The sequence below is a fragment of the Saimiri boliviensis genome, chromosome X (genome assembly GCF_048565385.1).
Source record: "Saimiri boliviensis isolate mSaiBol1 chromosome X, mSaiBol1.pri, whole genome shotgun sequence".
Taxonomy (NCBI): domain Eukaryota; kingdom Metazoa; phylum Chordata; class Mammalia; order Primates; family Cebidae; genus Saimiri; species Saimiri boliviensis.
The window spans coordinates 85092355-85114518 of NC_133470.1; the positions used below are offsets into that span (position 1 = coordinate 85092355).

The 22164-nt window shown below is 52.5% G+C and overlaps 1 protein-coding gene across 2 annotated transcripts; it reads right to left on the reverse strand.

Annotated features, from left to right (window-relative positions):
- Positions 1-5846: 5846 nt before the first annotated feature.
- On the reverse strand, positions 5847-21248 carry ZFP92 (ZFP92 zinc finger protein). Of its 2 annotated transcripts, XM_010331760.3 has the most exons (5): positions 20923-21248; positions 14190-14240; positions 13751-13877; positions 12258-12362; positions 5847-11954 (listed from the first exon to the last, which is right to left on the reverse strand). In XM_010331760.3, the coding sequence occupies exons 2-5, from the start codon at positions 14220-14222 to the stop codon at positions 10963-10965; spliced, it is 1257 nt and encodes a 418-aa protein (XP_010330062.1). In that variant the 5' UTR covers positions 14223-14240; positions 20923-21248; the 3' UTR covers positions 5847-10962. The 2 variants fall into 2 exon arrangements, with proteins under 2 accessions (XP_010330062.1, XP_074248193.1); XM_074392092.1 differs by lacking the exon at positions 20923-21248 and having other exon boundaries at positions 14190-19935.
- Between the last annotated feature and the right edge of the window lie 916 nt (positions 21249-22164).

The following is a 22164-nucleotide window of genomic DNA, read 5'->3' on the forward strand; positions in this document are numbered from 1 at the left end:
CCAAGCCTGGCGAGAGCTGTATTGAAAAGGTTTACAAAGTCTCCTTCCAACCTAGAAATCCCACACGTGCAGCATTCCCCGCCAGGGAAGCTAGAAGCCTTGCAGACGAACCCTTGGCCTTTCCCAGGTCCCGTGAGGTGGAGAGGAGGATGCAGCCATTGTGGTCCCCTCCCTTGAGGTCCAGGGCTGAAAGGGACTCAAGCCATTGGGAGGGGGCCTCAGCTAGTGGTGACAGCCTGGGTGTCACGCCTCACCCCCCAACTGCCCAACTCTGCGGCTGGCAGAAATGACCTCACAGCCTGGCCTCACTTTCCTCATCTGTAAAATGGAAACAATCCAGTGTTCCTGGGAGGATGGGTCATGTGTGTTGCATGCAGCTGTGGTGACAGCTCCTGTATGTCTGAGCTCTTCTTGTTGTGGCCGCCGAGTCCTGTATGGCTGTCCATGGCCCCGCCATGCTTATCCCTCCCCACTGCCCCTGGGAGGCCCACTGGGCTCCAACCACACACGCCTCAAACACACCAAGCCTGTTCCTGCCTGTGCTGGGTTGAAGGCAGCCCCCAAAAGATGTGTTCATGTCCTAATCCCTGCCCTCTGTGAGTGTGACCTTTTTTGGAGAAAGGGTCTTTGCAGATGTCATTGCATTAAAGATCGGGAGCCAGGCTCACCCTGGATACTCGCATGTGCCTTTAAATCCATTGACAAGTGTTGTTAGGAGAGACGCAGAGTAGAGGCACATAGCGGGAGGACGATGCAGCTACCACCAGGGAAGTCCAGGGCCAGAGAGGACATTGTTTTAAGCCACCTAGTTTTGGTACTTTTTTTTTTTTTTTTGGAGATGGAGTCTTGCTCTGCTGCCCAGGCTGGAATGCAGTGGCGCAATCTCAGCTCACTGAAGCCTCTGTCTCCTGGGTTCAAGCAATTCTCCTGCCTCAGTCTCCCAAGTAGCTGGGACTACAGGCACACGCCACCATACCTGGCTAATTTTTACATTTTTTGTAGAGACGGGGTTTCACCATGTTGGCCAGGCTAGTCTTGAACTCCTGACCTCAGATGATCCGCCCGCCTCAGCCTCCCAAAGTGCTGGAATTACAGATGTGAGTCACCGCGCCCGGCCCCCTTGGTCTTACAGAAAGGAAGCAAAGGTGCATGGCATCTCGAGTGACCAGTTGTCAGTAAGGGATGGAAGAAAGCACCGTGGGAGGGCTCCAAGGCCCGCAACCCCCGAGCTCCTGAAAGTCTCACCTGGTGAGAACCTACATGATGCGGGGTGGGGAGGGGGTGACCAAACGCTTCCCAATTCCAAGGCAAGATTTAACCTCTGGCTTCTTTTCCTTTTGTAGAATCTTTTCCAGAAAAGCAAATGATTTTATCTTTGGTTACGGTCAACTTATGGAATCATCCCCCTCCATGGGCAAAGTTAGGAAAATGGTAAAGGCAACTGCATTCCCTCTAGTTCGAGGGCAGAGTTCACACAGCTGCTCTCCCTGGTTGGCTGGAGTGAGCAGCAATGCTGGAATCCCAGAACTTGGGCATGAATCCATCACTGCCTGGTGGTGAGTCCCCAGACAGCTCCTTCCCATCCCTAAGCCTCAGTTTCCACATCTGTAAAAGGCAGTAAGGATGCTGGCCGGTGGGAAGGGCTTGAGCAAGGCTGGCCTCCTTCGCCTCGCCTCCAGCCTCCTAGGGTTCAGGCATAAAGAGCTGAGGGCCCTCAGGTTGATATCTAGGTGTGGGCAGGGCTCCAGTCCCTCCAGAGGCTCTAGGGGAGGGTCCTTCTGCCTCTTCCAGCTTCTGGTGACCCCGGGTGTTCCTTGGCTCATGGCCTCATAACTTCTATCCCTGTCTCAGTCTTCACATGGCCTTCTCCCTGCATGTCTGTTCCTTTGCATGGCATTCTCCTCTTTTTGTAAGGACAGAAGCCATATTGGATTAAGGGCACACCCTACGCTGGTATGACCTCATCTTAAATCTTTACATTGCAAATGACCCTATTTCCAAATATGGTCACATTTTGAGGTACTAGGGGTTAAGACTTCAACCCTAACACCACCCAATCTGCATCCCAACCTTTTTCTCTGGGGATAAGAACCCAACTTTGTTCAAGGCATCAGTGGGCTCAGCCCCAGGTGATAGGTCATGACAATCCATCCCATCTCCAACTTTCTCAGCCTCTCTTGAGGCTATGGATGGCCACATGATCCATTTCTGGCTCCTGAGACCTAAGTGGAAGTCTGCCAGGCAAGTTTCTGGGAAAATTGTTGCTTCCTTGATAAAAGGAGACAGAGTGTCTGTCTCTGCACTTTTCTCCTTTTGCCCAATCCATAAGTAATGGCTGGAGCTTCAGCAGCCATTTTGTGATCATGCAGCAAAGCCAAGCAAATCAGAAAGACGCTAGGTAATGCCAAAAGTTCTGCTGCTGAACCAATGCCAGAAAGCTACCCCAGAGTCCCTAGGTGAGGAAATAAAGCTTATAATTCTTTAATTCACCATAGTCAGGTTTTCTACTACTGCGGCCACTTTCCTAACTGATATTGTGTTTGTTTCTTCCCCCATCCCATTCCCATAACCAAAGGAGACCCTGTGGTCCGAGTGCTCTGTCACTGCAAAGCTGCTCTCCTCCTTCCTCCTTTGTCTTTCTCTACCTCCTCTCACCACATGTAGCTAGCTAGAATATGGAAGAAAAATACATTATATAGTAGGTGAGGAATACGTTCATTGAAAATAACAAAAAATCAATTTGATTCTTACTTTCTTATTTTGATTTGATTTGCATTCTCACAGTTCTGGAGGCTACAAGTCTAAGACCAAGGCGCCCGCAGATCTGATTCTTGGTGAGGTTCTATTAGAAGCCTTTTACAGAAAATAGTATTTAAAAAATCTTGGAGCCTGGACAACATAGTGAGACCCCATGTGTACAAAAAATAATTTAAAAATTAGCCAGGTGGCCAGGTAAGGTGGCTCAAGTCTATAATTAGAACTTTGGGAGGCTGAGGCAGGCAGATCACCTGGGGTCAGGAGTTTGAGACCAGCCTGATCAATATGGTGAGACCCTGTTTCTACTTAAAGCACAAAATTAGCTGGCTGTGGCTACTTGGGAGGCTGACGCAGGAGAGGTACTTGAACCCAGGAGGCGGAGGTTGCAGTGAGCCACGATTGTGCCACTGCACTCCAGCCTGGGCGACAGAGTGAGACTTGTCTCAAAAACAAAACAAAACAAAACAAAACAAAAAACAGCTCTGTTTTATATTATGATCAAGGCTGCTGTCAAATATGGGCTGGGCTAAACAAAAACATCATAGAAACAAACAAGTTCACCTAATTCTGTCATCCTCATCCTCATATCACAGCACACAGTTAAATGTTCAGTATATATCTGTTAGATAAATGAATACTAAATGCAAATGCAGGGTTATAGGAAGGGTTGAAAAAAAAACCCCTGAAATCAATAACCGTATGTAGGACCTACTAATTATTTAATCCACTACAGTAGGTTCTCTAGCAACCCATATCCAAGGTCTAGAAGTTGAAACTACAACTAATTGTTGAGAGAAATTAAAGAAGGCTCCCGACATGGAGAGATATACCATGCTCATAGATTGAAAGGGTCAATATTGTTAACTATATTAATCCTCCCCCAAATGATTTATAGATTCAATGTGATCCAATAAAAATCCCAGTAGGGTTTCTTTTCCCCACAGAAATTGGCAAGGTATTCTAAAACTCATGCGAAAGTGTGACAAACTTTGAATAGACAGAACAATTTTGAAAATGAAAAACAGCACTGGAGAACTCACATGGCCTGATTTCAAGATGTGTTATAAAGCTACAGTAGGCAAGAGAGTGTGGCATTGGCATCAAGATAGTCATTGTCTCAGTTTGCTTGGGCTGCTATAATAAAATAGCACAGCCTGGGTGGCTTAAACAACAGGCATTTATTTCTCACTGTCCTGCAGGCTAAAAGTCTAGCGTCCGGATGTCAGCAGATTTGGTTCTTGGTGATGGCTCTCTTTGGCTTGGATACAGCTGCCTTCTTGCTGTATCCTCACACACAATGGAGAAAGGAAGCTCTGGTGTCTCTTCCTCTTGTTGTTACGGAACTAATCTCATCATGAGGATCCCACCCTCATGACCTCATCTAAACCCAATCAGCTCCAAAAGGCCCCACTCCTAATGCCATGTGATATGGTTTGGCTGTGTCCCCACCCAAAGCTCATCTTGAACTGTAGCTCCCCCAATTCTCATATGTCGTAGGAGGGACCTAGTGGGAGGTAATTGAATCATGGGGGTGGGTCTTTCCTGCGCTGTTCTCTTGATAGTGAATAAGTCTCATAAGAGCTGATGGTTTTATAATGGGCAGTTCCCCTGCACAAGTTCTCTCTTCCCTGACACTATGTAAGACGTGACTTTGCTCCTCCTTGCCTCCCACCATGATTGTGAGACCTCCCTAGCCACGTGGAACTGTGAGTCAATTAAACTTCTTTTTCTTTATAAATTACCCAGTCTCAGTATGTCTTTATCAGTGGCATGAAAATGGACTAATCTACCATTGGGGATCAGGGCTTCCACAGATGAATTTTCGGGGGCCACAAACATTCGGTCCATAGTGCTGACTGAGGGGGCACCATGAAGGGTCCAGAAGTAGACTCGCACACACACGACAAGGGGCCAAGGCAACTCAACTGGACATCCATACAGAAAACAATGAATTGTGAATTTGCCTTACACCATATGCCAGATGGATCATAGACCTAAACATCAAAGCTAAGATTACACAACTTCAATAAGGAAACATGTCTATGTCTTTACAAGAAGACACTGGATGTAGTCTTAGTGACTTGAGTTTTGCAAAGCTTTCTTTTTTCTTTTTTTTTTTTTTTTTGAGACGGAGTTTCGCCCTTGTTACCCAGGCTGGAGTGCAATGGCGCGATCTCAGCTCACCGCAACCTCCGCCTCCTGGGGTCAGGCAATTCTCCTGCCTCAGCCTCCTGAGTAGCTGGGATTACAGGCACGTGCCACCATGCCCAGCTAATTTTTTGCACTTTTAGTAGAGACGGGGTTTCACCATGTTGACCAGGATGGTCTCGATCTCTCGACCTCGTGATCCACCCGCCTCGGCCTCCCAAAGTGCTGGGATTACAGGCTTGAGCCACTGCGCCCGGCCATGCAAAGCTTTCTTAACCATGACACAAAAAGCACAAACTATAAAATTTAAAAGTCCATACCTTAGACTCCATCAAGATAACACAACTTCTGTCCTTTAAAATGCACTGTTATGAAAATAAAAAGGCAAGCCAGAGTCTGGAAGAAAAATATTGCAAAACACGTATCTGACGAAGACCTTGTGTGTAGAGCTCTTTCAACCTAACAAGAAGACAAACAACCTCATTTTAAAATAGGGAAAAGACTTGGACAGACACTTCCTCAAAGAAGACATATGCATGACCAATGGACACATGAAAAGATGCTCAACATCATTTGTTATCAGGGAAATGCAAATCAAAGCCACAATGAATACCACCTCCTACCCACTGGAATGGCTATAGTGAAAAGACAGACAGTAACAAGTGTTGATGTATTAGTCAGTTCTTGCATTGCTAGGAAGGAATACCTGAGACTGGGTAATTTATAAAGAAAAGAGGTTCAATTCACTCACAGTTCTGTAGGCTGTACAGGAAGCATGGAAGCATGGCAGCGTCTGCTTCTGGGGAAGCCTCAGGGGGCTTTTACTCATAGTAGAAGTCAAAGCAGAAGCAGGCAAGTCACACTGCCAGAGCAGGAGCAAGAGAGAGAAGGGAGAGGTGCCATACATTTTTAAAGGCCCAGATCTCGTGAGAACTCAATCACTATCACGAGGACACCACCAAGAGGATGATACTAAACCATTCGTAAGAACCCTGCCCCCATGATCCAGTAACCTCCCGCCAGGCTCCACCTCCAACATGAGATCTGGGCGGGGGCACGGATCCAAACTATATCAGTTGGTCGATGTGGAGAAATGGGAACGCTTGTACACTGCTGTTGGGAACATAAAATCGTGCAGCTGCTGTGGAATAGCTTGGTAGTTCGTCACACAGCTCAACACAGAATTACCACATGGCCCAGCAATTCCACTCCTAGCAGTATATCCAAGAGAAATGAAAACATATGTCCACGCAGAAACTGGTACACACATGTTCACAGTAGCTTTATTTGTCATGGCCAAAACCTGGTAATAACCCAAATGTCCATCAACAGGCATTCAACAGGTATTGTGGTCCACCCATAACATGGGATCCTACCAAGAATAAAAAAATGAAGTATTGATATGCACAAAAACATCTGATGAAAAAATAATTGTGCCAAGTGAAAGAGGCCAGACATACACTATATGAGTCAATTTCTAGGGAACTCCAGCAAATGAAAATTAGTCTACAGAGACAGCAAGCCAAGCAGTGGCGGTGGGGAAGGGGGACAGTGAGGAGCAGGAAAGAGAGGTCGCTCGGGGCACGAGGCCACTTTTGGGAGTGGTGGATAAATTCACCGTGTCGATTGTGGGGGGGGTTTCACGGGTGTACACACATGCCAAAAACCCTCCAACTGTATGCTTTAAAGATGTGCGGTTTCTTGTACGCCTATTATACCTTCATAAAGCTGTCAAAGGAAGAGGAAACGATCACCGACCTTCATGTCTGCAGCAGGCCTCCATTTCCCACGGCCTGGTGGTGGAGAAGGACCTAGTTTGGCCTTCCTGAACACAGAAGGAGGGCACTGTGCTCCTTTCAAAAGTTCAAGGCGTTGAATTGAAGGTACTTCCAATGCAATATAAGAATCTGCAGAGCAGCTGTCCAGAACTCCCGGAGGACCCCCGTTTTCTGAAGACAGTGACACATGCACTGGGCTGGCATTAGACGGAACCAGCTGCAAGTCCCATGGCAAGTGCGAGCCCCTGAGACTCATGGCTGGAGGCCTTGTGTCAAAGCTCATGCTGCCTCATCCTCATTGTGCCCCCTGCCCAACACCTCATGGGCATCACAACCATAGAGATGACTATAGTCATAACATTTGAGGTGGTCAGTGTGTAAATTCAAACCCTGTGGTAGTTATCATTTCCATTAACTTCCCTTTGTCAATCTTACAATAATTCTTTCATGTTTTTGGAAAGTTGCTCCTCATCAGGAACCCGTTAGAGCCCAAACTTTTGCATATGGCATCCCAGAGTCTCCACACTCTGGTTCTAACTGACCCTTTAGCCCATACCTGTCCTACCACAATCTCTCTGCCCTTCCAGGCTTCCCCAAACACACCCCATCCTTTCCGTTCTTCCCCTACCCTAACCCAAGCACTTCCTTTCCCTCGTAAGAAGTCCCTCTGCCTCCACTTCCTGTCTCCAGAGCTGCTCTTGCAGCTACATGGCAAGCGTGGGAGCTGCCATGTTGCCTAAAGTCTGGGAACAGGAATGACTGGAAAAAAACGCGTCTGTGTTCTCAGGAGACTGATATGGCACTTCGCTGGGGAACACATGGTACCAGGTGCAGCCTCCCTTCCCTCTGGTCTCAGAGTTACAGTGTCTGAGTGGCCTCCGGTGGCTGCCTGTGGTCCCAGCCAGAGGAGTCTGCACCCCTGGGCTGACCCGAGGCAGCTCACCCACAAGGCCTTTCTGTCTCACCTTCACAGGGACTCCCCAAAGAACACCCAAGCACCAGCTCTGGCCATTTCCCAGAGTCCCAGACTTACAGCCATTCCTGTAACCTTGAGTATAATCCGTATAGTTTAAAGCCTCAGCATAGCCCCTCTGCACTGGAGGGCTCATTTCCAGGCCATTGCTCATAGACCTTCCTTATTTGCAACCAGAGTAAATGGGAACAATTCCGTTTCGCAATGAATCCATCCCAGATAAGTTACTAGTTACACGGAGACAGTGCCAGAGCATTTACCTGGCTCTTGAAGTGTTCACAGTTTCAAAGGGCAGAAGCCCAAAGGCAAAGGGGTCCCAGGTTGTTATCCAGGAAAATTCTTGGGTGGCGGGGTGGAGGAAGCCCTGGAAAATAGGCAAGACTTTCCCCATAGTTTAAGCTTTTACATTTTAGCTGTGTCCATCGCAAAGCAAGCGTAGGCTACCCTCCCAGTTCCCCACACAGCAAGAGGGAGGGAGCTCAATTTAAAGGCACCATTGAAGGAAAAACACAAATGTCCTTTTCGGACATTCTGACTTTGATTCCATGTGATACCTGTTCAGTTCACGGGGCATACCTAATTGCCACACCCAAAGAAAATGATAGCAATGACCACCTTGCAGTGAGAATGCCATTAAGGGGAGCCAAATTAGACCAAGCAGTGACAAAGGGCTACACTATTTCAAATGCCGTTTATCTAAGTAAGCACTGGGGACCCTGGAGCTTTTCCGGGCACTCTAAAGTCACAGTGAAAGTGCCCAGCCTCTCTCTTGGCAACTCCACTTTCTGCTGACAACTCATGTACCTTGTCCTGCCTGTGTCTAGTCAGTCTTGGGTGTAGGTCTCAAGGTGAGAAAAGGAACTTCCTTTAAAAATAGAGTTCGCTATGCATCAGAACCAACGGCATGACATGTTACTAAGGAGGCGACTCTTCTTTAGTGGAAGTAGCTACTGTCTGGCTTGTAGGAATGGAATCATTTACTTCCTAGAGTGACGGAAATGGGTAACAGACTGCATGGATATGTTTCCTTTCTGGTTCAGTTGAATGAACCATGGGCACCTGCTCCACATGACCACTGCGTTTCTGGACCCATGCCAGCCCTTGCAAAGACTGCATGGCAGAAAAACCCAGACTTCCCAATGGCGTCACCAGGGACTTCAAATACACCATTCCTAAGACTTCTTTTTCTGGAAAACCCAAAGTTGTAGATGCTTCGGATTGCCTCAAGGCAAGGCTGGAGCCAGTGACGGTCCCAGGACTGAGTCTGAGGTGTTAGGACTACAAGGCCCATTTCACTCATGCTTACTGATTAACAGCACTGGGCTTGGCATGGAGGGCACAGGGACAGGTGTGACACACACTTGCAGGCTTATGAGGCAGGCTCATAGACGAGAACACAATCATAGGACGGGGATAGGGACCCACTGAAGGAGGCATCAGAACAAGAGCAGCTTACAAGAACTCTAGAAGTTTTCATCAAAGAATTCATATATTTATATATATAAAACACATGTGCTTGTGCGCTCGTGTGTGTGTGTGTGTGTGTGTAACGTTTCTGGAGTTGTCCAGAAATGACTGGCACTCCAAAGCAGCATTCTCTGAGGGAATCCTGTATTTTCGGGTCTTCCCACACTCTCCTGATCGGAGGCAGCTGTCTCTGAACACCTTCTCCACCGCACCTACCATCCGCCTGCCTTCAGCCCTTGTAGATGACAAATCCCCTCTTCCCTGGGAGGGGACAGGGCTGGAAGGGGGTGGCAGCTGACCAGGACACTGGGCTGAGAGCACCAAGGGGCAGAGTTCCTGGGCCCAGATTTGGGGACAGGGCTGGGGGGCTAGGACAAGGTCTGCCAGCAGCTACGTCTGTCAGCCCTGAGTTTTTTCCTTGAGAATTCCCCTTGGCTTTCAGTAAAGTGACATTTGAAGGGTCTTCCCTGTCTCTGCAGGGCTAAGGGGAGGAAGGGTGGACTGCATTGTTGTGGGGAGAAGAGGGGCCAGGCTTGCCACCATACTCATCGGGGGCAGGCCTGGAGTGGCTCCCTTTCTCCTGCCTGAGGTCTTCCTTCTCAGAGGGTTGGGGGGACTCTTATTTAGGGAGTGATTCCCTGACACTCTGATATGGCAAAATCTCTATTTTCAATGTACATTAACCCTGAACACAAAAAACATTCAAAGCAACAGAACGTCCAATATTCTACAAAATGTCACTAAAAGACATTCAATGAAACATCCGTTACTGGGCTTGCTCTGTTGCCTAAGTGCAAATTCCTAACCCATCTGGCTTTTCTCCTAATCATCCCCAGCCAAAAGAGAAGCTGCCTGACGGGGAGGAGCAGGTAAGTGTGAAGATTTAGGCACTGGTGGTAGGGCAGGGCAGGGGACAAGGGACAGAGAGGCCAGGGTGGCCTTTGCTGGTGGGGTCTGGGTGGCAGAAGGCAGTGGGTGGGCAGGGGGGAAACCGAAGCCAGCAGGATGGCTAGCTGCAAATGTCCAAATGTGAGTGACCAGAAGGGAAGGGCTCCTCTCCCAGAGAGGGGATGCTGAGAGTCCCCGGGTCTTATCCTTTCTGCGGGTCCTGGGCCAGCCATTCCTAGAGCCACTGTGCTCAGGGATGACGGGCTCTAGGCACTGCTCCTCCTCCCAGAAGCAGCTGGGGGCACCCAGACAAGGTATGAGTTTTCGGGCACAGTCCTCCGTCTGGTGCCCACATTCAGGGAGCCTCCCCCACCCACAATATAAGCTCTTAAAGGATTAAAGTGCTTTCAGTATCTTCTACCTGGGAACACTTAACAACTTTTAGGGCGAGGGGAACGACCCTCAGGGAGGAAATGGATCACTCCTCTTAACCTAAAGCCAGCGTGCCCCGGCTGGCTGGCTTCACTGACCTCACGTGGCCTTGTCCTTACCGGCAGCAGGCATCCCCTCCACGCAGGCCTGTGCACACACCACAGTACCTGTGGCTTGGGGACGAGTGCCCCAGGTGCCGCCTCTGTGCCTGAGTTGCAAGACCCAGGACTCTGGAGGGAGTAGAGGCCTCTGTCGGCAGTCTGCACCGTCCTCAGCAGAGGAGCCAGGGCAGGTGGCCCCGTGGGAAGGGTGCATTCCTCTGTTCTGAGTCCCTCGCGCGTTTCTCAGCCTCAGGGTGAGGCTCTGCCTGGGGTCTTCTGATGGCCAAAGATGTCAGGGTTGTGACTGCTGTCGCGGCCCTGGGAGGGCGTTCTTCCCACCCGAAGGGGGCTGAGCCTCGACGTCCCCGGGAAGGCCCCCCACGGCGGCCTGCAGCGCCCTGGGTGCGCTGGCAGGGAGTCAGCGGCGGCTGGGCCTGGAAGGCTTGGAAGCTGCGCTCACCCGCGGGGGGCTACTGGCCGCCACTGCTCTCCCAGGACTGGCGCTCCTGGATCCCGCTCGCCGCCGCGCCATCTCTGCTTTGGCCTTCGCTGGGCGCCTGGCGCCGTGCACTGCCTGGTGCTTGAAGAGGTTGGCGCGCCGGCCGAAGGCCTTGCCGCAGTCACTGCACTCATAGGGCTTCTCCCCGCTGTGCACGCGCCGGTGCTGGCTGAGGCCCGAACGGCCACGGAAGGCCTTGCCGCACTCGCGGCACTGGAAGGGCCGCTCGCCGCTGTGGCTGCGCTGGTGGTGGATGAGCTGCGAGACGCCCTTGAAGGCCTTGGCACACTGGCCGCAGGAGTAGGGCTTCTCGCCGCGGTGCGTGCGCTGGTGTTCGATGAGGTTGGAGCTGCGGCTGAAGGCCTTGCCGCACTCGGGGCACGCGTAGGGCCGCTCGCCGCTGTGCACGCGCTCGTGCTCCAGGAGGGCGAAGCTGCGGCGGAACAGTTTGCCGCAGTCACCGCAGGAGAAGGGCCACTCGCCGCTGTGGATGACCTGGTGCTTGATGAGGTTGGAGCTGCGCGTGAAGGTCTTGCTGCACTCGGGGCAGGCGTAGGGCTTCTCGCCGCTGTGGATGCGCTGGTGCTCCAGGAGCGCGAAGCTGCGGCGGAACAGCTTGCCGCACTCGGGACACGCGTAAGGCTTCTCGCCACTGTGGATGATGAAGTGCTTGATGAGGTTGGAGCTGCGGCTGAAGGCCTTCCCGCACTGCTGGCACAGGTACCGCTTCTCTGCACCTTTGTGGCCCTGCGACCCTGTGGCTGAGCTGGGCCTCAACCCTTGGGCACCTCTCTGCAGCACAGACGACCTTTCTGCCTGCCCCTCCTTGCCACCTTGTGGATCAGCCCCGGGGAGTTGTCGTCCAGAATGCTTCTCCGTTGAAGTTGATGTCATGCTCTGTGTCCTGTCACCTGGAAAGACAGAGCGCCAGGCAGTGTCACCCTCATGCCAAGGCAGAGAGATGAACGAGCAGGAGGTGAGGACACAGTGGGACGGAACAAGGTGACCACAGAGCAGAAAGTGATCACACAGGCAGACAGGAGAGATGAAGGGGTGGGAGGATGGGCTGCAGACAGCAGGGCTGCTGTGACACCTGGAGACTGATGTCTGCCTTCAAAGAGAATTTTCCATCCAAAATGGCAGCGCCCCCCACCCCTTTGCCACTGCTATTTCTTTTCCCCAGATGGGGAGCCAGTTGAGCACCTCTCACTCACCTATGAGCAATCCTCTGGTGGCCCAGGTTCTGGGGACGTCTGCTATCCAGGGTCCTTCCCCTCGCTCCAATTGGGAGATCAGGTGAGGCTTGGAGAAGGAAAACCCTGGGTGTGGAATACAAAGCGGGTCAGGACCACTGTGGCTAAGGACATGGCCGCTCCTGAACTCAGGTCATTCTCAATATCTTCAGGTAACAGAGAATAAAGAACTCTCTAAAAAGCACCACCGGGAAGGTCCAGAGAAAGGGCAGAGTCCCTCTACGAAGGCAAGGGCTCCTGCGAGTCCTGCGAGTCCAGGGCCAGGTGGGCGTAGAGAGCTTCAGTGTCTGGCAATTTGGGCCATGGGGACAACTGTGTTTGTCCCCTGGCCTGCAGGGAGGCTGAGAACCTCATGAGAACTTGGACATGTGTGTGGGGACCCTGAGGGACAGAAGGGCTTGTAAGCCCCAGGGAGTATTGGGAGGCCGACAGCCATGCGCCCCAAAAGCTGAAGTGCCCTGTTTCATCATCAAACTCCACTGAGGATCCCAGACACCTCCCTGGAACCCCAGGTCTGTCTGGTGAGGGTCAGAAGGAAGCAAGGGATGAAGCTGCTTCCCCTCTATGGGGAGTCAGACCCACACAACCCCGAAGGCAGTAGGGTACAATACTGAAGCCCTTCTGGATTTCCCCTCTGGCAGCGAGGGGAAATGGAGTGTTTCCATTTCCACTGGAAAGTGGAGTGTCCAAGCTCAGCTGCAGCAGCCAGCCTTGCAGGGTGCACTGGGGGAAATGCCAGAGGCCGGGTCCCGCTCCGTCACGCATGCATTTTTCATCAGCTGTGCGAGGCGGGGCAACTCACTGGCACCCCCAGAGGCTCTGCGCCTCACCAGAAAGCATTCCTGAGTGCTCTGGCCCCCATCTATCTAGCCTGTGAATTCTGCATTTGTCCTTTAATTGGCAAAATTGCAGCCCCTTCCAGCAGTGGGGGTGCACGGGCAGGGAAGGGGGAGAGCAGCCTGCTCCTTCCAAGACTTCTCAAGGCTTGAAATCCAAGTGTACAATTTGTCCTTACGTGGGACCTCCCTGGTCGATGGAAGCAAAAGATGTTGCTAAATTTTATAAAGTGGAACAGATGCAAAATGCAGCCATCATAGAAATGAATTAAGTCTAAAATAGTTCACATAAATATGCCAGTATAATTTGCATCTCTTTTGAGTAGAAAGACATTTAGTCAATTCATGATTTTATACACAAGATAAGTCTGACACTGAAACTCACAGGCCAACGCATTTACCTAAAACATTTATGGGTTCAGGCCACTTAGCTAAAAACTATCCTACTGAGATGGCAGAGCTGGCCTGCAATGGATTAGTGGTATTACTGGTCTGATGGAGAAATTCATGTATTCCTGGGCTCATAGCAACCAACAAACAGGACAGTCAGAAACAAATTGAGCCCAGAGACAGAGTAGGTGGACTGGGTGTGTGTATGTCATGGGGGGGGTCACTTACCCAGTGACACCAAATGGCTATAGTTTTCCAGCATCACCCGCTTGTAGAGGACCTTTTGTCTGAGGTCCAGAAGCTTCCATTCTGTCTTTGTGAAGTACACGGACACGTCCTCAAAAGATACTGGCACCTAAAATAAGCCATTCTTGTGGCCACAGGGGAATTCAACACCCTGGGCCCCTGGAGGAGCTACAGAAACAAAATGTGAGGTGGGGGGAGCCCTGGAGGGCTCAGCAGGTGGAAGGGCTTGGGGTTGCACGAGTTGTAAGAGAAAAACAGGAGGCACAGCCAACAGAGGCAGGAAGCCCAGATTGTGGACCTCAGGAAAGGAAAACAATGGTAAGGGCAGCCTCAGCTCAGCCCAGCTGGAGAGGTCTGGGCATGAGGAGGCAGCACATGGGGGCTGGCGGGGGCAGAGGCCAGGGAGAGGTCCACCACTCACCTTGGGTCTCGTGGTCAGGAGAATGGCTGCCATCCCCAGGGCGTGGAGGAGCTGAGGGAAATGCAAAGAGCCCCTGTGAGCTCAGGTCAGCCTGGAGCAGCCGCCTGGCGACCTGCTTCAACACCCTGTTTAGTTTTTCTTGTGAAATAAGCAGCGCACGGACCACCTGTGCTGTTCTCACTCTTGCAGCTTCACCAAGGGCCCCTGACCATCAGACCGTCTGTATGGGCTCTGTATGGCTTCCATAACAAGTACTACAAATTGGGGCCTTCAAGCAACATGCATTTTTCTCCCCCAGTTCTGGAGGCCAGAAATCTGAGACCCAGCTGCTGGCGGGCCCCCACTCTGCCAAAGTCCCTTCCTTGCCTCTTCTGACTTCTGATGGCTGCCAGCAATCCTTCCCTGCTTCTGTCTTTGTGCGGCCATCCTCTCTGTGTCTGTGTCTGTGTTCACATGTCCCTGGTCTGCTAAGGATGCCAGTCACCAGTCCCTGGTCTGACACCAGTCACTGGATTAGGGCCCACCTGCTCCTACAGCGGTGACTCCATCTTACCTTGATTACAGCTGCAAAGCTGTCTTTCTGAATGAGGTCACAGTCACAGATACCAGGAGTTGAGACTTCACTATGTCTTTTTGGGGGACACCGTTCAAATCCAGGACACTTCCTGCAACTGAGCTGCCATGTCTCCTCCCCTGTGCAGTGGGCCATAAGCTAGGGTGCCCATGCCCACTGCCCACTGGCTCTCGCCTGACCAGGCTGTCAAGGGAGCCCATTCCTTCTTTCCTTTCTTTTCTTCTTTTGCTGTTTTCTTGGGTCTCTCTCCCCATGTGGCCAGCACCCCCTGACCCCAGCTTTCCAGCCGTTCCTGGAAGCTCCACTGCAAATCCCCTTTCGCCAAGTCAGGATTCTTAGGGAAACTCCAAATGCAACTTACAACCTCCCCTTGCGACATGAGACTTGCTCTCAAGGAAGAGAAGAGAGGAGAGGGCAGTTCAGAATCAAGGAGACCCACAGTTGCAGGGGTGTTCTCTGAAGGGGTGACATTCAGGCAGAGAACTGGAGGCTTGCAAGCGGCAAAGAGAGCAGCCAATGGCACAGCACACACCTTGACCCTCGAATGGTCATGAGCTTGGCATTTGTGATGCTGAAAATTAGGGAACAGGTGCAGAGGATGACACCATGTGGGACCCTGGGGGGACAGCAGGAAGCTAGTTTCAGGCTAAGAGTGGGGAACATGAAATTGACCAAGTGAACAAAATGCACCTTGGCCTCAGGACTTCTGCTTCTCCACATCAGTTCTCAATGCTAGAAGACAGTCAGTGCTGTGGTTTGGATATCTGAGCCTCCAAACGTGGCGTTGCAATTTGATTCCCAATGTTGGAGGTGGGGCCTCATGGGAGGTGTTTGGGTCATGGGGGTGAGTCCCTCATGAACAGATTAATGCTCTCCCTGAGGAGTGAGTGAGTGAGTCCGTGCTCTGTGAGAGCTGGTTGTTAAAAGGCCTCTTCCCCCACCTTGTGTCCCCTCTGGCCACATGATCTCTGCATATGCCGTGTGCCACCAGCTCCCCTTGGACTCCCAGCCTGAGTGGAAGCAGCTTGAGGCTCTCATTAGATGCAGGTGCCCAGTCTTGAACTTTCTAGCTAGCAAAATCTGGAACTAAAGAAACATTTTCTCTTTATAAATTACCCAGCCTCTGGTATGCCTTCACAGCAACACAGGATGTCTGGGACAGGCAGGTCAAAGATTGCTCCTTTCTCAGCACACCGGCTACCGTCCCCACCAGCTATGCCTGCCTTCTCTGCTTCTCTGCCTGGGACTTCCATTTGCTTGGTCTCCAAGCTTTGATTGATGTTCCAATAGGTGACTACAGTTTGTCTGTGGCAACAACAGGGCCACAGGAGAGAGGGAGAGGGGACAGGGTCCTAGGAGCATAGAGAAAGACGGCCATAGTGTTCGCCTAGCATTTAACTTGCCCCAAAGTCCCTTATCATCCATGATGACCTGCCAGCCAACATTGGTCCATGATACATAAGCTCATGCTCTGAGCCCCTGAGGGTGGAATGGATGCTGGAACCATTAGGTTAAAGACTGAGGGAGAAAGGGCTATCACATATCAAAATGTCATCCTGTGATTATTTGCTGGCTGCATGAGAGTCATCTAAGCTAGCAGCGGGACACAGCGGGGGACAGTAGGAAGGTATCGTACCAAAGCCATATGACTGGATTGGAATGCAGTCTTGGCACTCAATGTCCAGTGTCCGGAGGCCCTCAGGAACAGATGACACCACAAGGAAACAACCTGCCTGACCCCGGAAGTGGGCCATTTCATAGAGCCGGTCCAGTGTCCTCTGCAAATCAGTGTCATGAGGGGAAAAGGAGACTCGGGGTAGAGACTGTTCTAGATGAAAAGAGATTTAAGGGGACCAACACCCAAGTGCAAGAGGTGTTGTCGATGAGATGCTGGCATAAATGAGAGTTGTCAAAGGCATTGGGGATTATGTGAGGGGGTGACTATGGGGTGGCCCTCAGAAAACAGGAGGGGATCGTTACTGCTCAGGTGTTGGATGGATAGTGGCACTGGATCATGAAAGGAAATGTCCCCATTTAAACAAATGCACATTGAAGCATTTGGGGGAGGAAATGGCATGCAAGTTACTTTAAAACCTTTCAGAACGAGAAAGAGAGAAAAGCTGATGCAAACAAGGCAAGACGGTGGTCACTGCCAAACCTGCAGGGCAGGTGACCTGTGTGTCCTCAGACCAGTCCCTCTTTTTTTTGTCTGTGCACAAAATTAAAAAGAAAAGGAAAAAACTATGGAAAAGAGACTGGTGGCTTGTCAATAAGTTAAACATAGTTACCATATGATTTGGCAATTCCCCTTCTGCGTATACACCCCCAAAGAATTGCAGACAAGTGGTTCACACAAACCCTTGCACACCTGTGTTCACAGCAGCATTAATCGTACAGCCAAAGGTGGAAGCAGCCCAAACGTCCATCGATAGATGGGTGGACCAACACCGTAAAGTCTATATATACAACGGAAAAGTATTTGGCCATAGAAAGAAAGGAAATTCTGTCACGTGCTACCATGTGGCTGAACCCCGAGGGTACTGCTCAGTGAGAGAAGCCAGACGCAGACTTGAAAGGCCACATATTGTCTGATTCCATTTTGTGATGTAACGTCACATTTCCCAAGAGCTGGCTTGACCTCGTTTTGAAACAGTGGCTAAAATCTCTCATCTGTCTGCCCTTTGAGGGCAGTTTGCTAAGTCCCCACTCCCACCACTTTTCTTACAAGGTCCCTTTCTCTGAGGTCACCAAACACACACCCCAACTGCCCCTGCCTCATTGAACCCCCACACTCTGGGGCCAGGCACCAGACAACTGGGGACAGCCCCTATGCTCTGGAGCCTGAAACCTTATGCAACTCAATCAATCCACAGGAAGCCCAAGAAACCAAGCCACCCGCCTCTACTGGCCCCTCGGCCCCAGGTGCTGTTTCCCTGTCCCCGCCGGGTCTAACCCCTGTGTGGCCCTGCCTGGCAGTCTTCTCTCGTTCAGAGCTATACAGAACAAAAAGTTGTGCCTTTCATCTATCCCAGGGTCCTGCCATCCAAAGAACCTTTAACTCTCATAAAACATGTCTGTCCAGAACATGTAAATCCATTGTGTCAGAAGGCAGATCGGTGGGTGCCCGGGGCTGAGGGGATGGGGAGGGACTGCTAATGGGTCTGGAGGTTTCTTTATGGGGTGATGAGAATGTTCTGGAACTAAATAGAGGTGGCGACTGCACAACAGGGCGACTATACTAAATGACCTCTGAATTGTTCTCTTTAAAATGGTTAATTTCGCTGGGTGCGGTGGCTCACACGTGTAATCCCGGCACTTTGGGAGGCCAAGGTGAGTGGACCACTTGAGCTCAGGAGTTGGAGACCAGCCTGGCCAACATAGTGAGACCCCATCTCTACAAAAATACAAAAAAATTAGCTGGGCGTGGTGGCACGTGTCTGTAGTCCCAGATACTTGGGAGGCTGAGGCAGGACAATGGCTTGAGCTGGGAAGGTCGAGGCTGCAGCAGCTGTGATTTCACCACTGCACTGCAGCCTGGGTGACAGAGTGAGATTCTGTCTCAAAAAATTAACTTTTACGTTGTGCGAGTCTCACCTCAATCAAAAAGGAGGGGAAAAGAAGTGATCCTGTAAGGTAATCACCTGATGTCCGCAGGCCACACCTGACTTCATTAGCACACACTGTCATCAGTGACTGGGAGCCCTGCAAAACTAAAGGTGAGTGAGGAGGTGTTACTGAGAATTTGCCAGGGCTTTCAGACTAGTATGAAATTATTGTTTTGGAAAGCAACATAAGCTCATTTTTTCCCCTACCATAACAGTACTGAAATTTCGTTCACTACCCATTTTGGGCAAGTTGAAAGGGGGAGGAGTTATCTCTAGTCCTTCCACCCCAAGATGTACTGAGGCAGGTCTGAGCCCCAAGGGAGCAGAGCACTGTTGAGTGGTGACCCCCGAGTGAACACCCCATCAGCGAGAGTCCACCCAGAGACGGAGACCCACACTCAAGTGCAGCATCGGAAGACTCAGCGGAGGTGCCAGCCACACCGAACTGTCACCCAGAGCAGTGCCTATCCTTGAGTGCCAGGTTCTCGAAAATCATCTCCTGGATGATTTCAACTCCTGGAAAGAAAGACACAACAAACTCTGTGCCCATAGAACTCAAGTAATCTCCAGTTGAGCACCGCTCTGTGCATCTGAGGGCAGGAGAACCTGGAAGGTGCCCGGCAGAACTCCAGAGTCGCTTCTTCCAGCTGGACTGGCAAGAGCTCTGGGGACCAGCAGAGCAGAGGCCAAGTGGAAGGATAAACGTGCGCTCTGAAGCCAGGCTTCCCCGAGGCACGGCATCGGGCTCGCAGGCAAGGGTTCCACTAGACCTTGGCGCCTCAGGTAAGAAGCCAGGAAACCCATCAACCTGGGTGACTGGTGCCACTGGCAGCCCCTCGAGGGCTGCTCCACCTGGGACCCTTGCTTGCGGATCTTAGCCTATGGGTGGAACTGAGTATGCAGGGTGGTCCATGCGGGGAGGGCCAGGAAAGGGGTGACAGCAGGGCCACTGCCTACAAGGAAGCCTGGCGTACCAAGGGGAGAGCCGGCAGCAGCAGGATGCCTTAAGGCGACCACTAGATGGGGAGAGATTCCCAGAAAAAGAAAAGAGAACGCACACAAACAACATTGAGAGAAGCAACCAGCAGTCCCACTCGTGGGGAGCAGGAATTTGGGCTTTTTCGTCCACAGCAAGGGACAGGCATCGCCACTGTGGTTGGGCTTCTGTCCTGAGGGATCTTGCTTCTCTCAGCCCCACCGGCTTGCCCTGGCCTGAGGCCCTAGTCACCTGCCCACCTGGCAGAACGGCCGGGGAGGGAAACTGGAGAAACTAGAGCCAAGGCCCAGCCTGGGTGCTGCGTGGGTTGACCCGGGCCCTGCATGCAGCCTACCCTGGCAAACACCTCTGAGGAACTTCCTTGCAGCTGGCAGGACTTTCCCTCTGGGGGCAGAGTCTAACCCACCCAAAAGGCGGCCACTCAGGCTGCTTGCTGAGGGGTCCTTCGAAGAGGTGGGTCGGGTCCTGTCCTTCTCTGCTCACAGTTATCCCTGGGATGCCTGTGTCACTCAGAGTAAACCCACCCATCCCTTCCTGACCTTGCCCAGCCCTCCTGCCACCTCTGCGCTTCCCTCCACTCCCGCCACACTCTTGCTCTGGAGAGCCAGGCCCCTCTCACCCCAGGGCCTTTGCACGGGGGATTCCCTCTGCCTAGAATGCTCTTCCAAAACATGACCACATGCCTTGCTCTCTCACCGCCTTCGAGTTTTCGTAGAAATGTTGCTTTGAAATGAGACTTACTCTAACCACACCACCTAAACTTGCAACGAGACCTCCCTTCCTGGCTCTTACTGCCTTTGAACAGACTCGGTAATTACTGCTGGAAAACATTTTCTGTTTATTCTCTTCGCTCAGCCACTAGAACGAGAGCCACAGGGCAGGGCGTTCTGCCGCTGTGTCCCTGGCAGATTTCAAACGCTTGCAGCAGCCTGGCCCCTGGAGAGTTCTCAGGAGATATCTGTGGGATTGAACCAGTCACAACTAGGCTTGCAGGGAAGAGCGGGACGCCGCTTGCTGCCCACCTCGCTGGCTTCCTCTCTCACCCTTGCCCACCACCTTCCATTGCCGTTCCCTTCCTCCTAGGCTTGCCTAAGCTTCTGCTTTTCCATGGCATGCCAGTCACCCAGTCAACACCCGCGCCACCACGAGGCACCAGCACACACCTGATACCCTGTGGAGCACAATTTTGGGCATCCAGACCGCGTCTGGGGACACTCAGGGCCGGCGGCTGGGCAGCAGTGCCACAACCTCACAATGCCAATCTGCCTGGCACTCTCAAACCCAGAGGTGCAAAATCCAAACTCACCAGGCAATGAGCGACGGGTGGCTGGAAACCAATCAGGAGAGAAATTGACAAACGCGGGCCGAGGCTCCCAGCGCCCAGCCCTGGAAGGCTGTTCTCCCCTAACGCCCCTGGTAGGGGGCGGCTCCGAGGGCTGATCCGGCCACTTAGCGCTAGCCCGCCTCCCAGGGCGTCCCTGTCTGTCGCCGCAGCCGCTGCTCCTTCGTCCCTCTCCCCACCTGCACCCTGCCCAGACGGACCCCTTACCCCCTTACCCGCGGCTCAGCTCGGCCCTTCTACCTGGGCTCAGCGGGCGGCTCAGCTTAGCCCTTCTACCTGGGCTCAGCGGGTAGCGGAGGGAGTCGGCCTCCCTTCCCTCCCCCTGCCGCACCGAGGCCGAGGCCGAGGCCGCCGCCACCTCCGAGAAGCCCTCCGAGGCCGTGTCCCCAGGAGACGGGGCCGGGGGTATCGGGGGACTCCCGGCCGGGGTCTCGACCTCGCCTCTGGGTACCGCTCGCGAGGCACGTCCTGAGGGGCAGTCTGTCCGTCCGGTGCGCCGACGAGCGGGACGGGAGCGGGCGGGGCCGGGGCGGCGGCGGCGGCGGCGTGGGAACGGGGCGCGGAGGGGGGGCACGGAGCATGCGCGGCGCGGCGGGAGGCGGCCCGCCCCGCGCCCGCCCCACAGGGGCGTCTGGCCTCTCTCCCCACGCGCCCCAGGGCACTTCCGCTTTTTGTCTGGGCTGTTCCGAAGGCTGGGGTGGAAATGGTCAGCACACCGCTGTCCCTGAAGGGGACAGGGGAGGGACCCACGTTGGCAGAACACCTCCCATGGGCTAGACCTCTGGGTATTACGTCCATTCATTCAGCTATTCATATCGTTGGGGTCCACAGGACCTCTGCCGGGCAGCTAGCATCAAGTGGCCCAGCCATGGTTGCCCCGTAAGGGAGCATCTCTGGTGACCCAGGATTGCAAGGATCAGAAAGTGGGGGAGAGGTGAAAGGTGACTCGGGAAGGGTGGTGTGGAGACAGGAGGAGGAGAAAGAAGAGGTCAGTGACGTGCAAGAAGGCAAGACCTGCTGGGTGCATCTGGCTTTCCCTCAGGTTCCCGGAGGGATCCACCTGGAGTTTGTCATTTTCCAATGGGTCATGCTCCACGTGGTAGAGCTGGGATTGAAATCCAAGGCTGGTTGGGATATTGCTCTGTTGACAATTGTGAGATCCTTGACAAATAGTGAAGCATATGAAAAAGACCGTAAAAGAAAAGCAACAGGGAAAAATCAGTCACACCGGGTGTCCCAGCCCTGGCCGCTGGGAGCTGAGCGCGAGGCAGGCGCCCTCTTGGCGGCTGAGAAACCAGAGCTCAGGGGTTTCTTTTCTTCCGTCACCCAGGGCCCTGGCCTGGAGCACTTGGCTCGCAACAAGGAGCCCTCGGCAGGCCAGTGCTCCCAGGAGGAAAGCCGTCCATCCTGGACTTAGAGGAAGGGCGGACGCCGCTCAGGGAAGCTCCGGCTGCAGG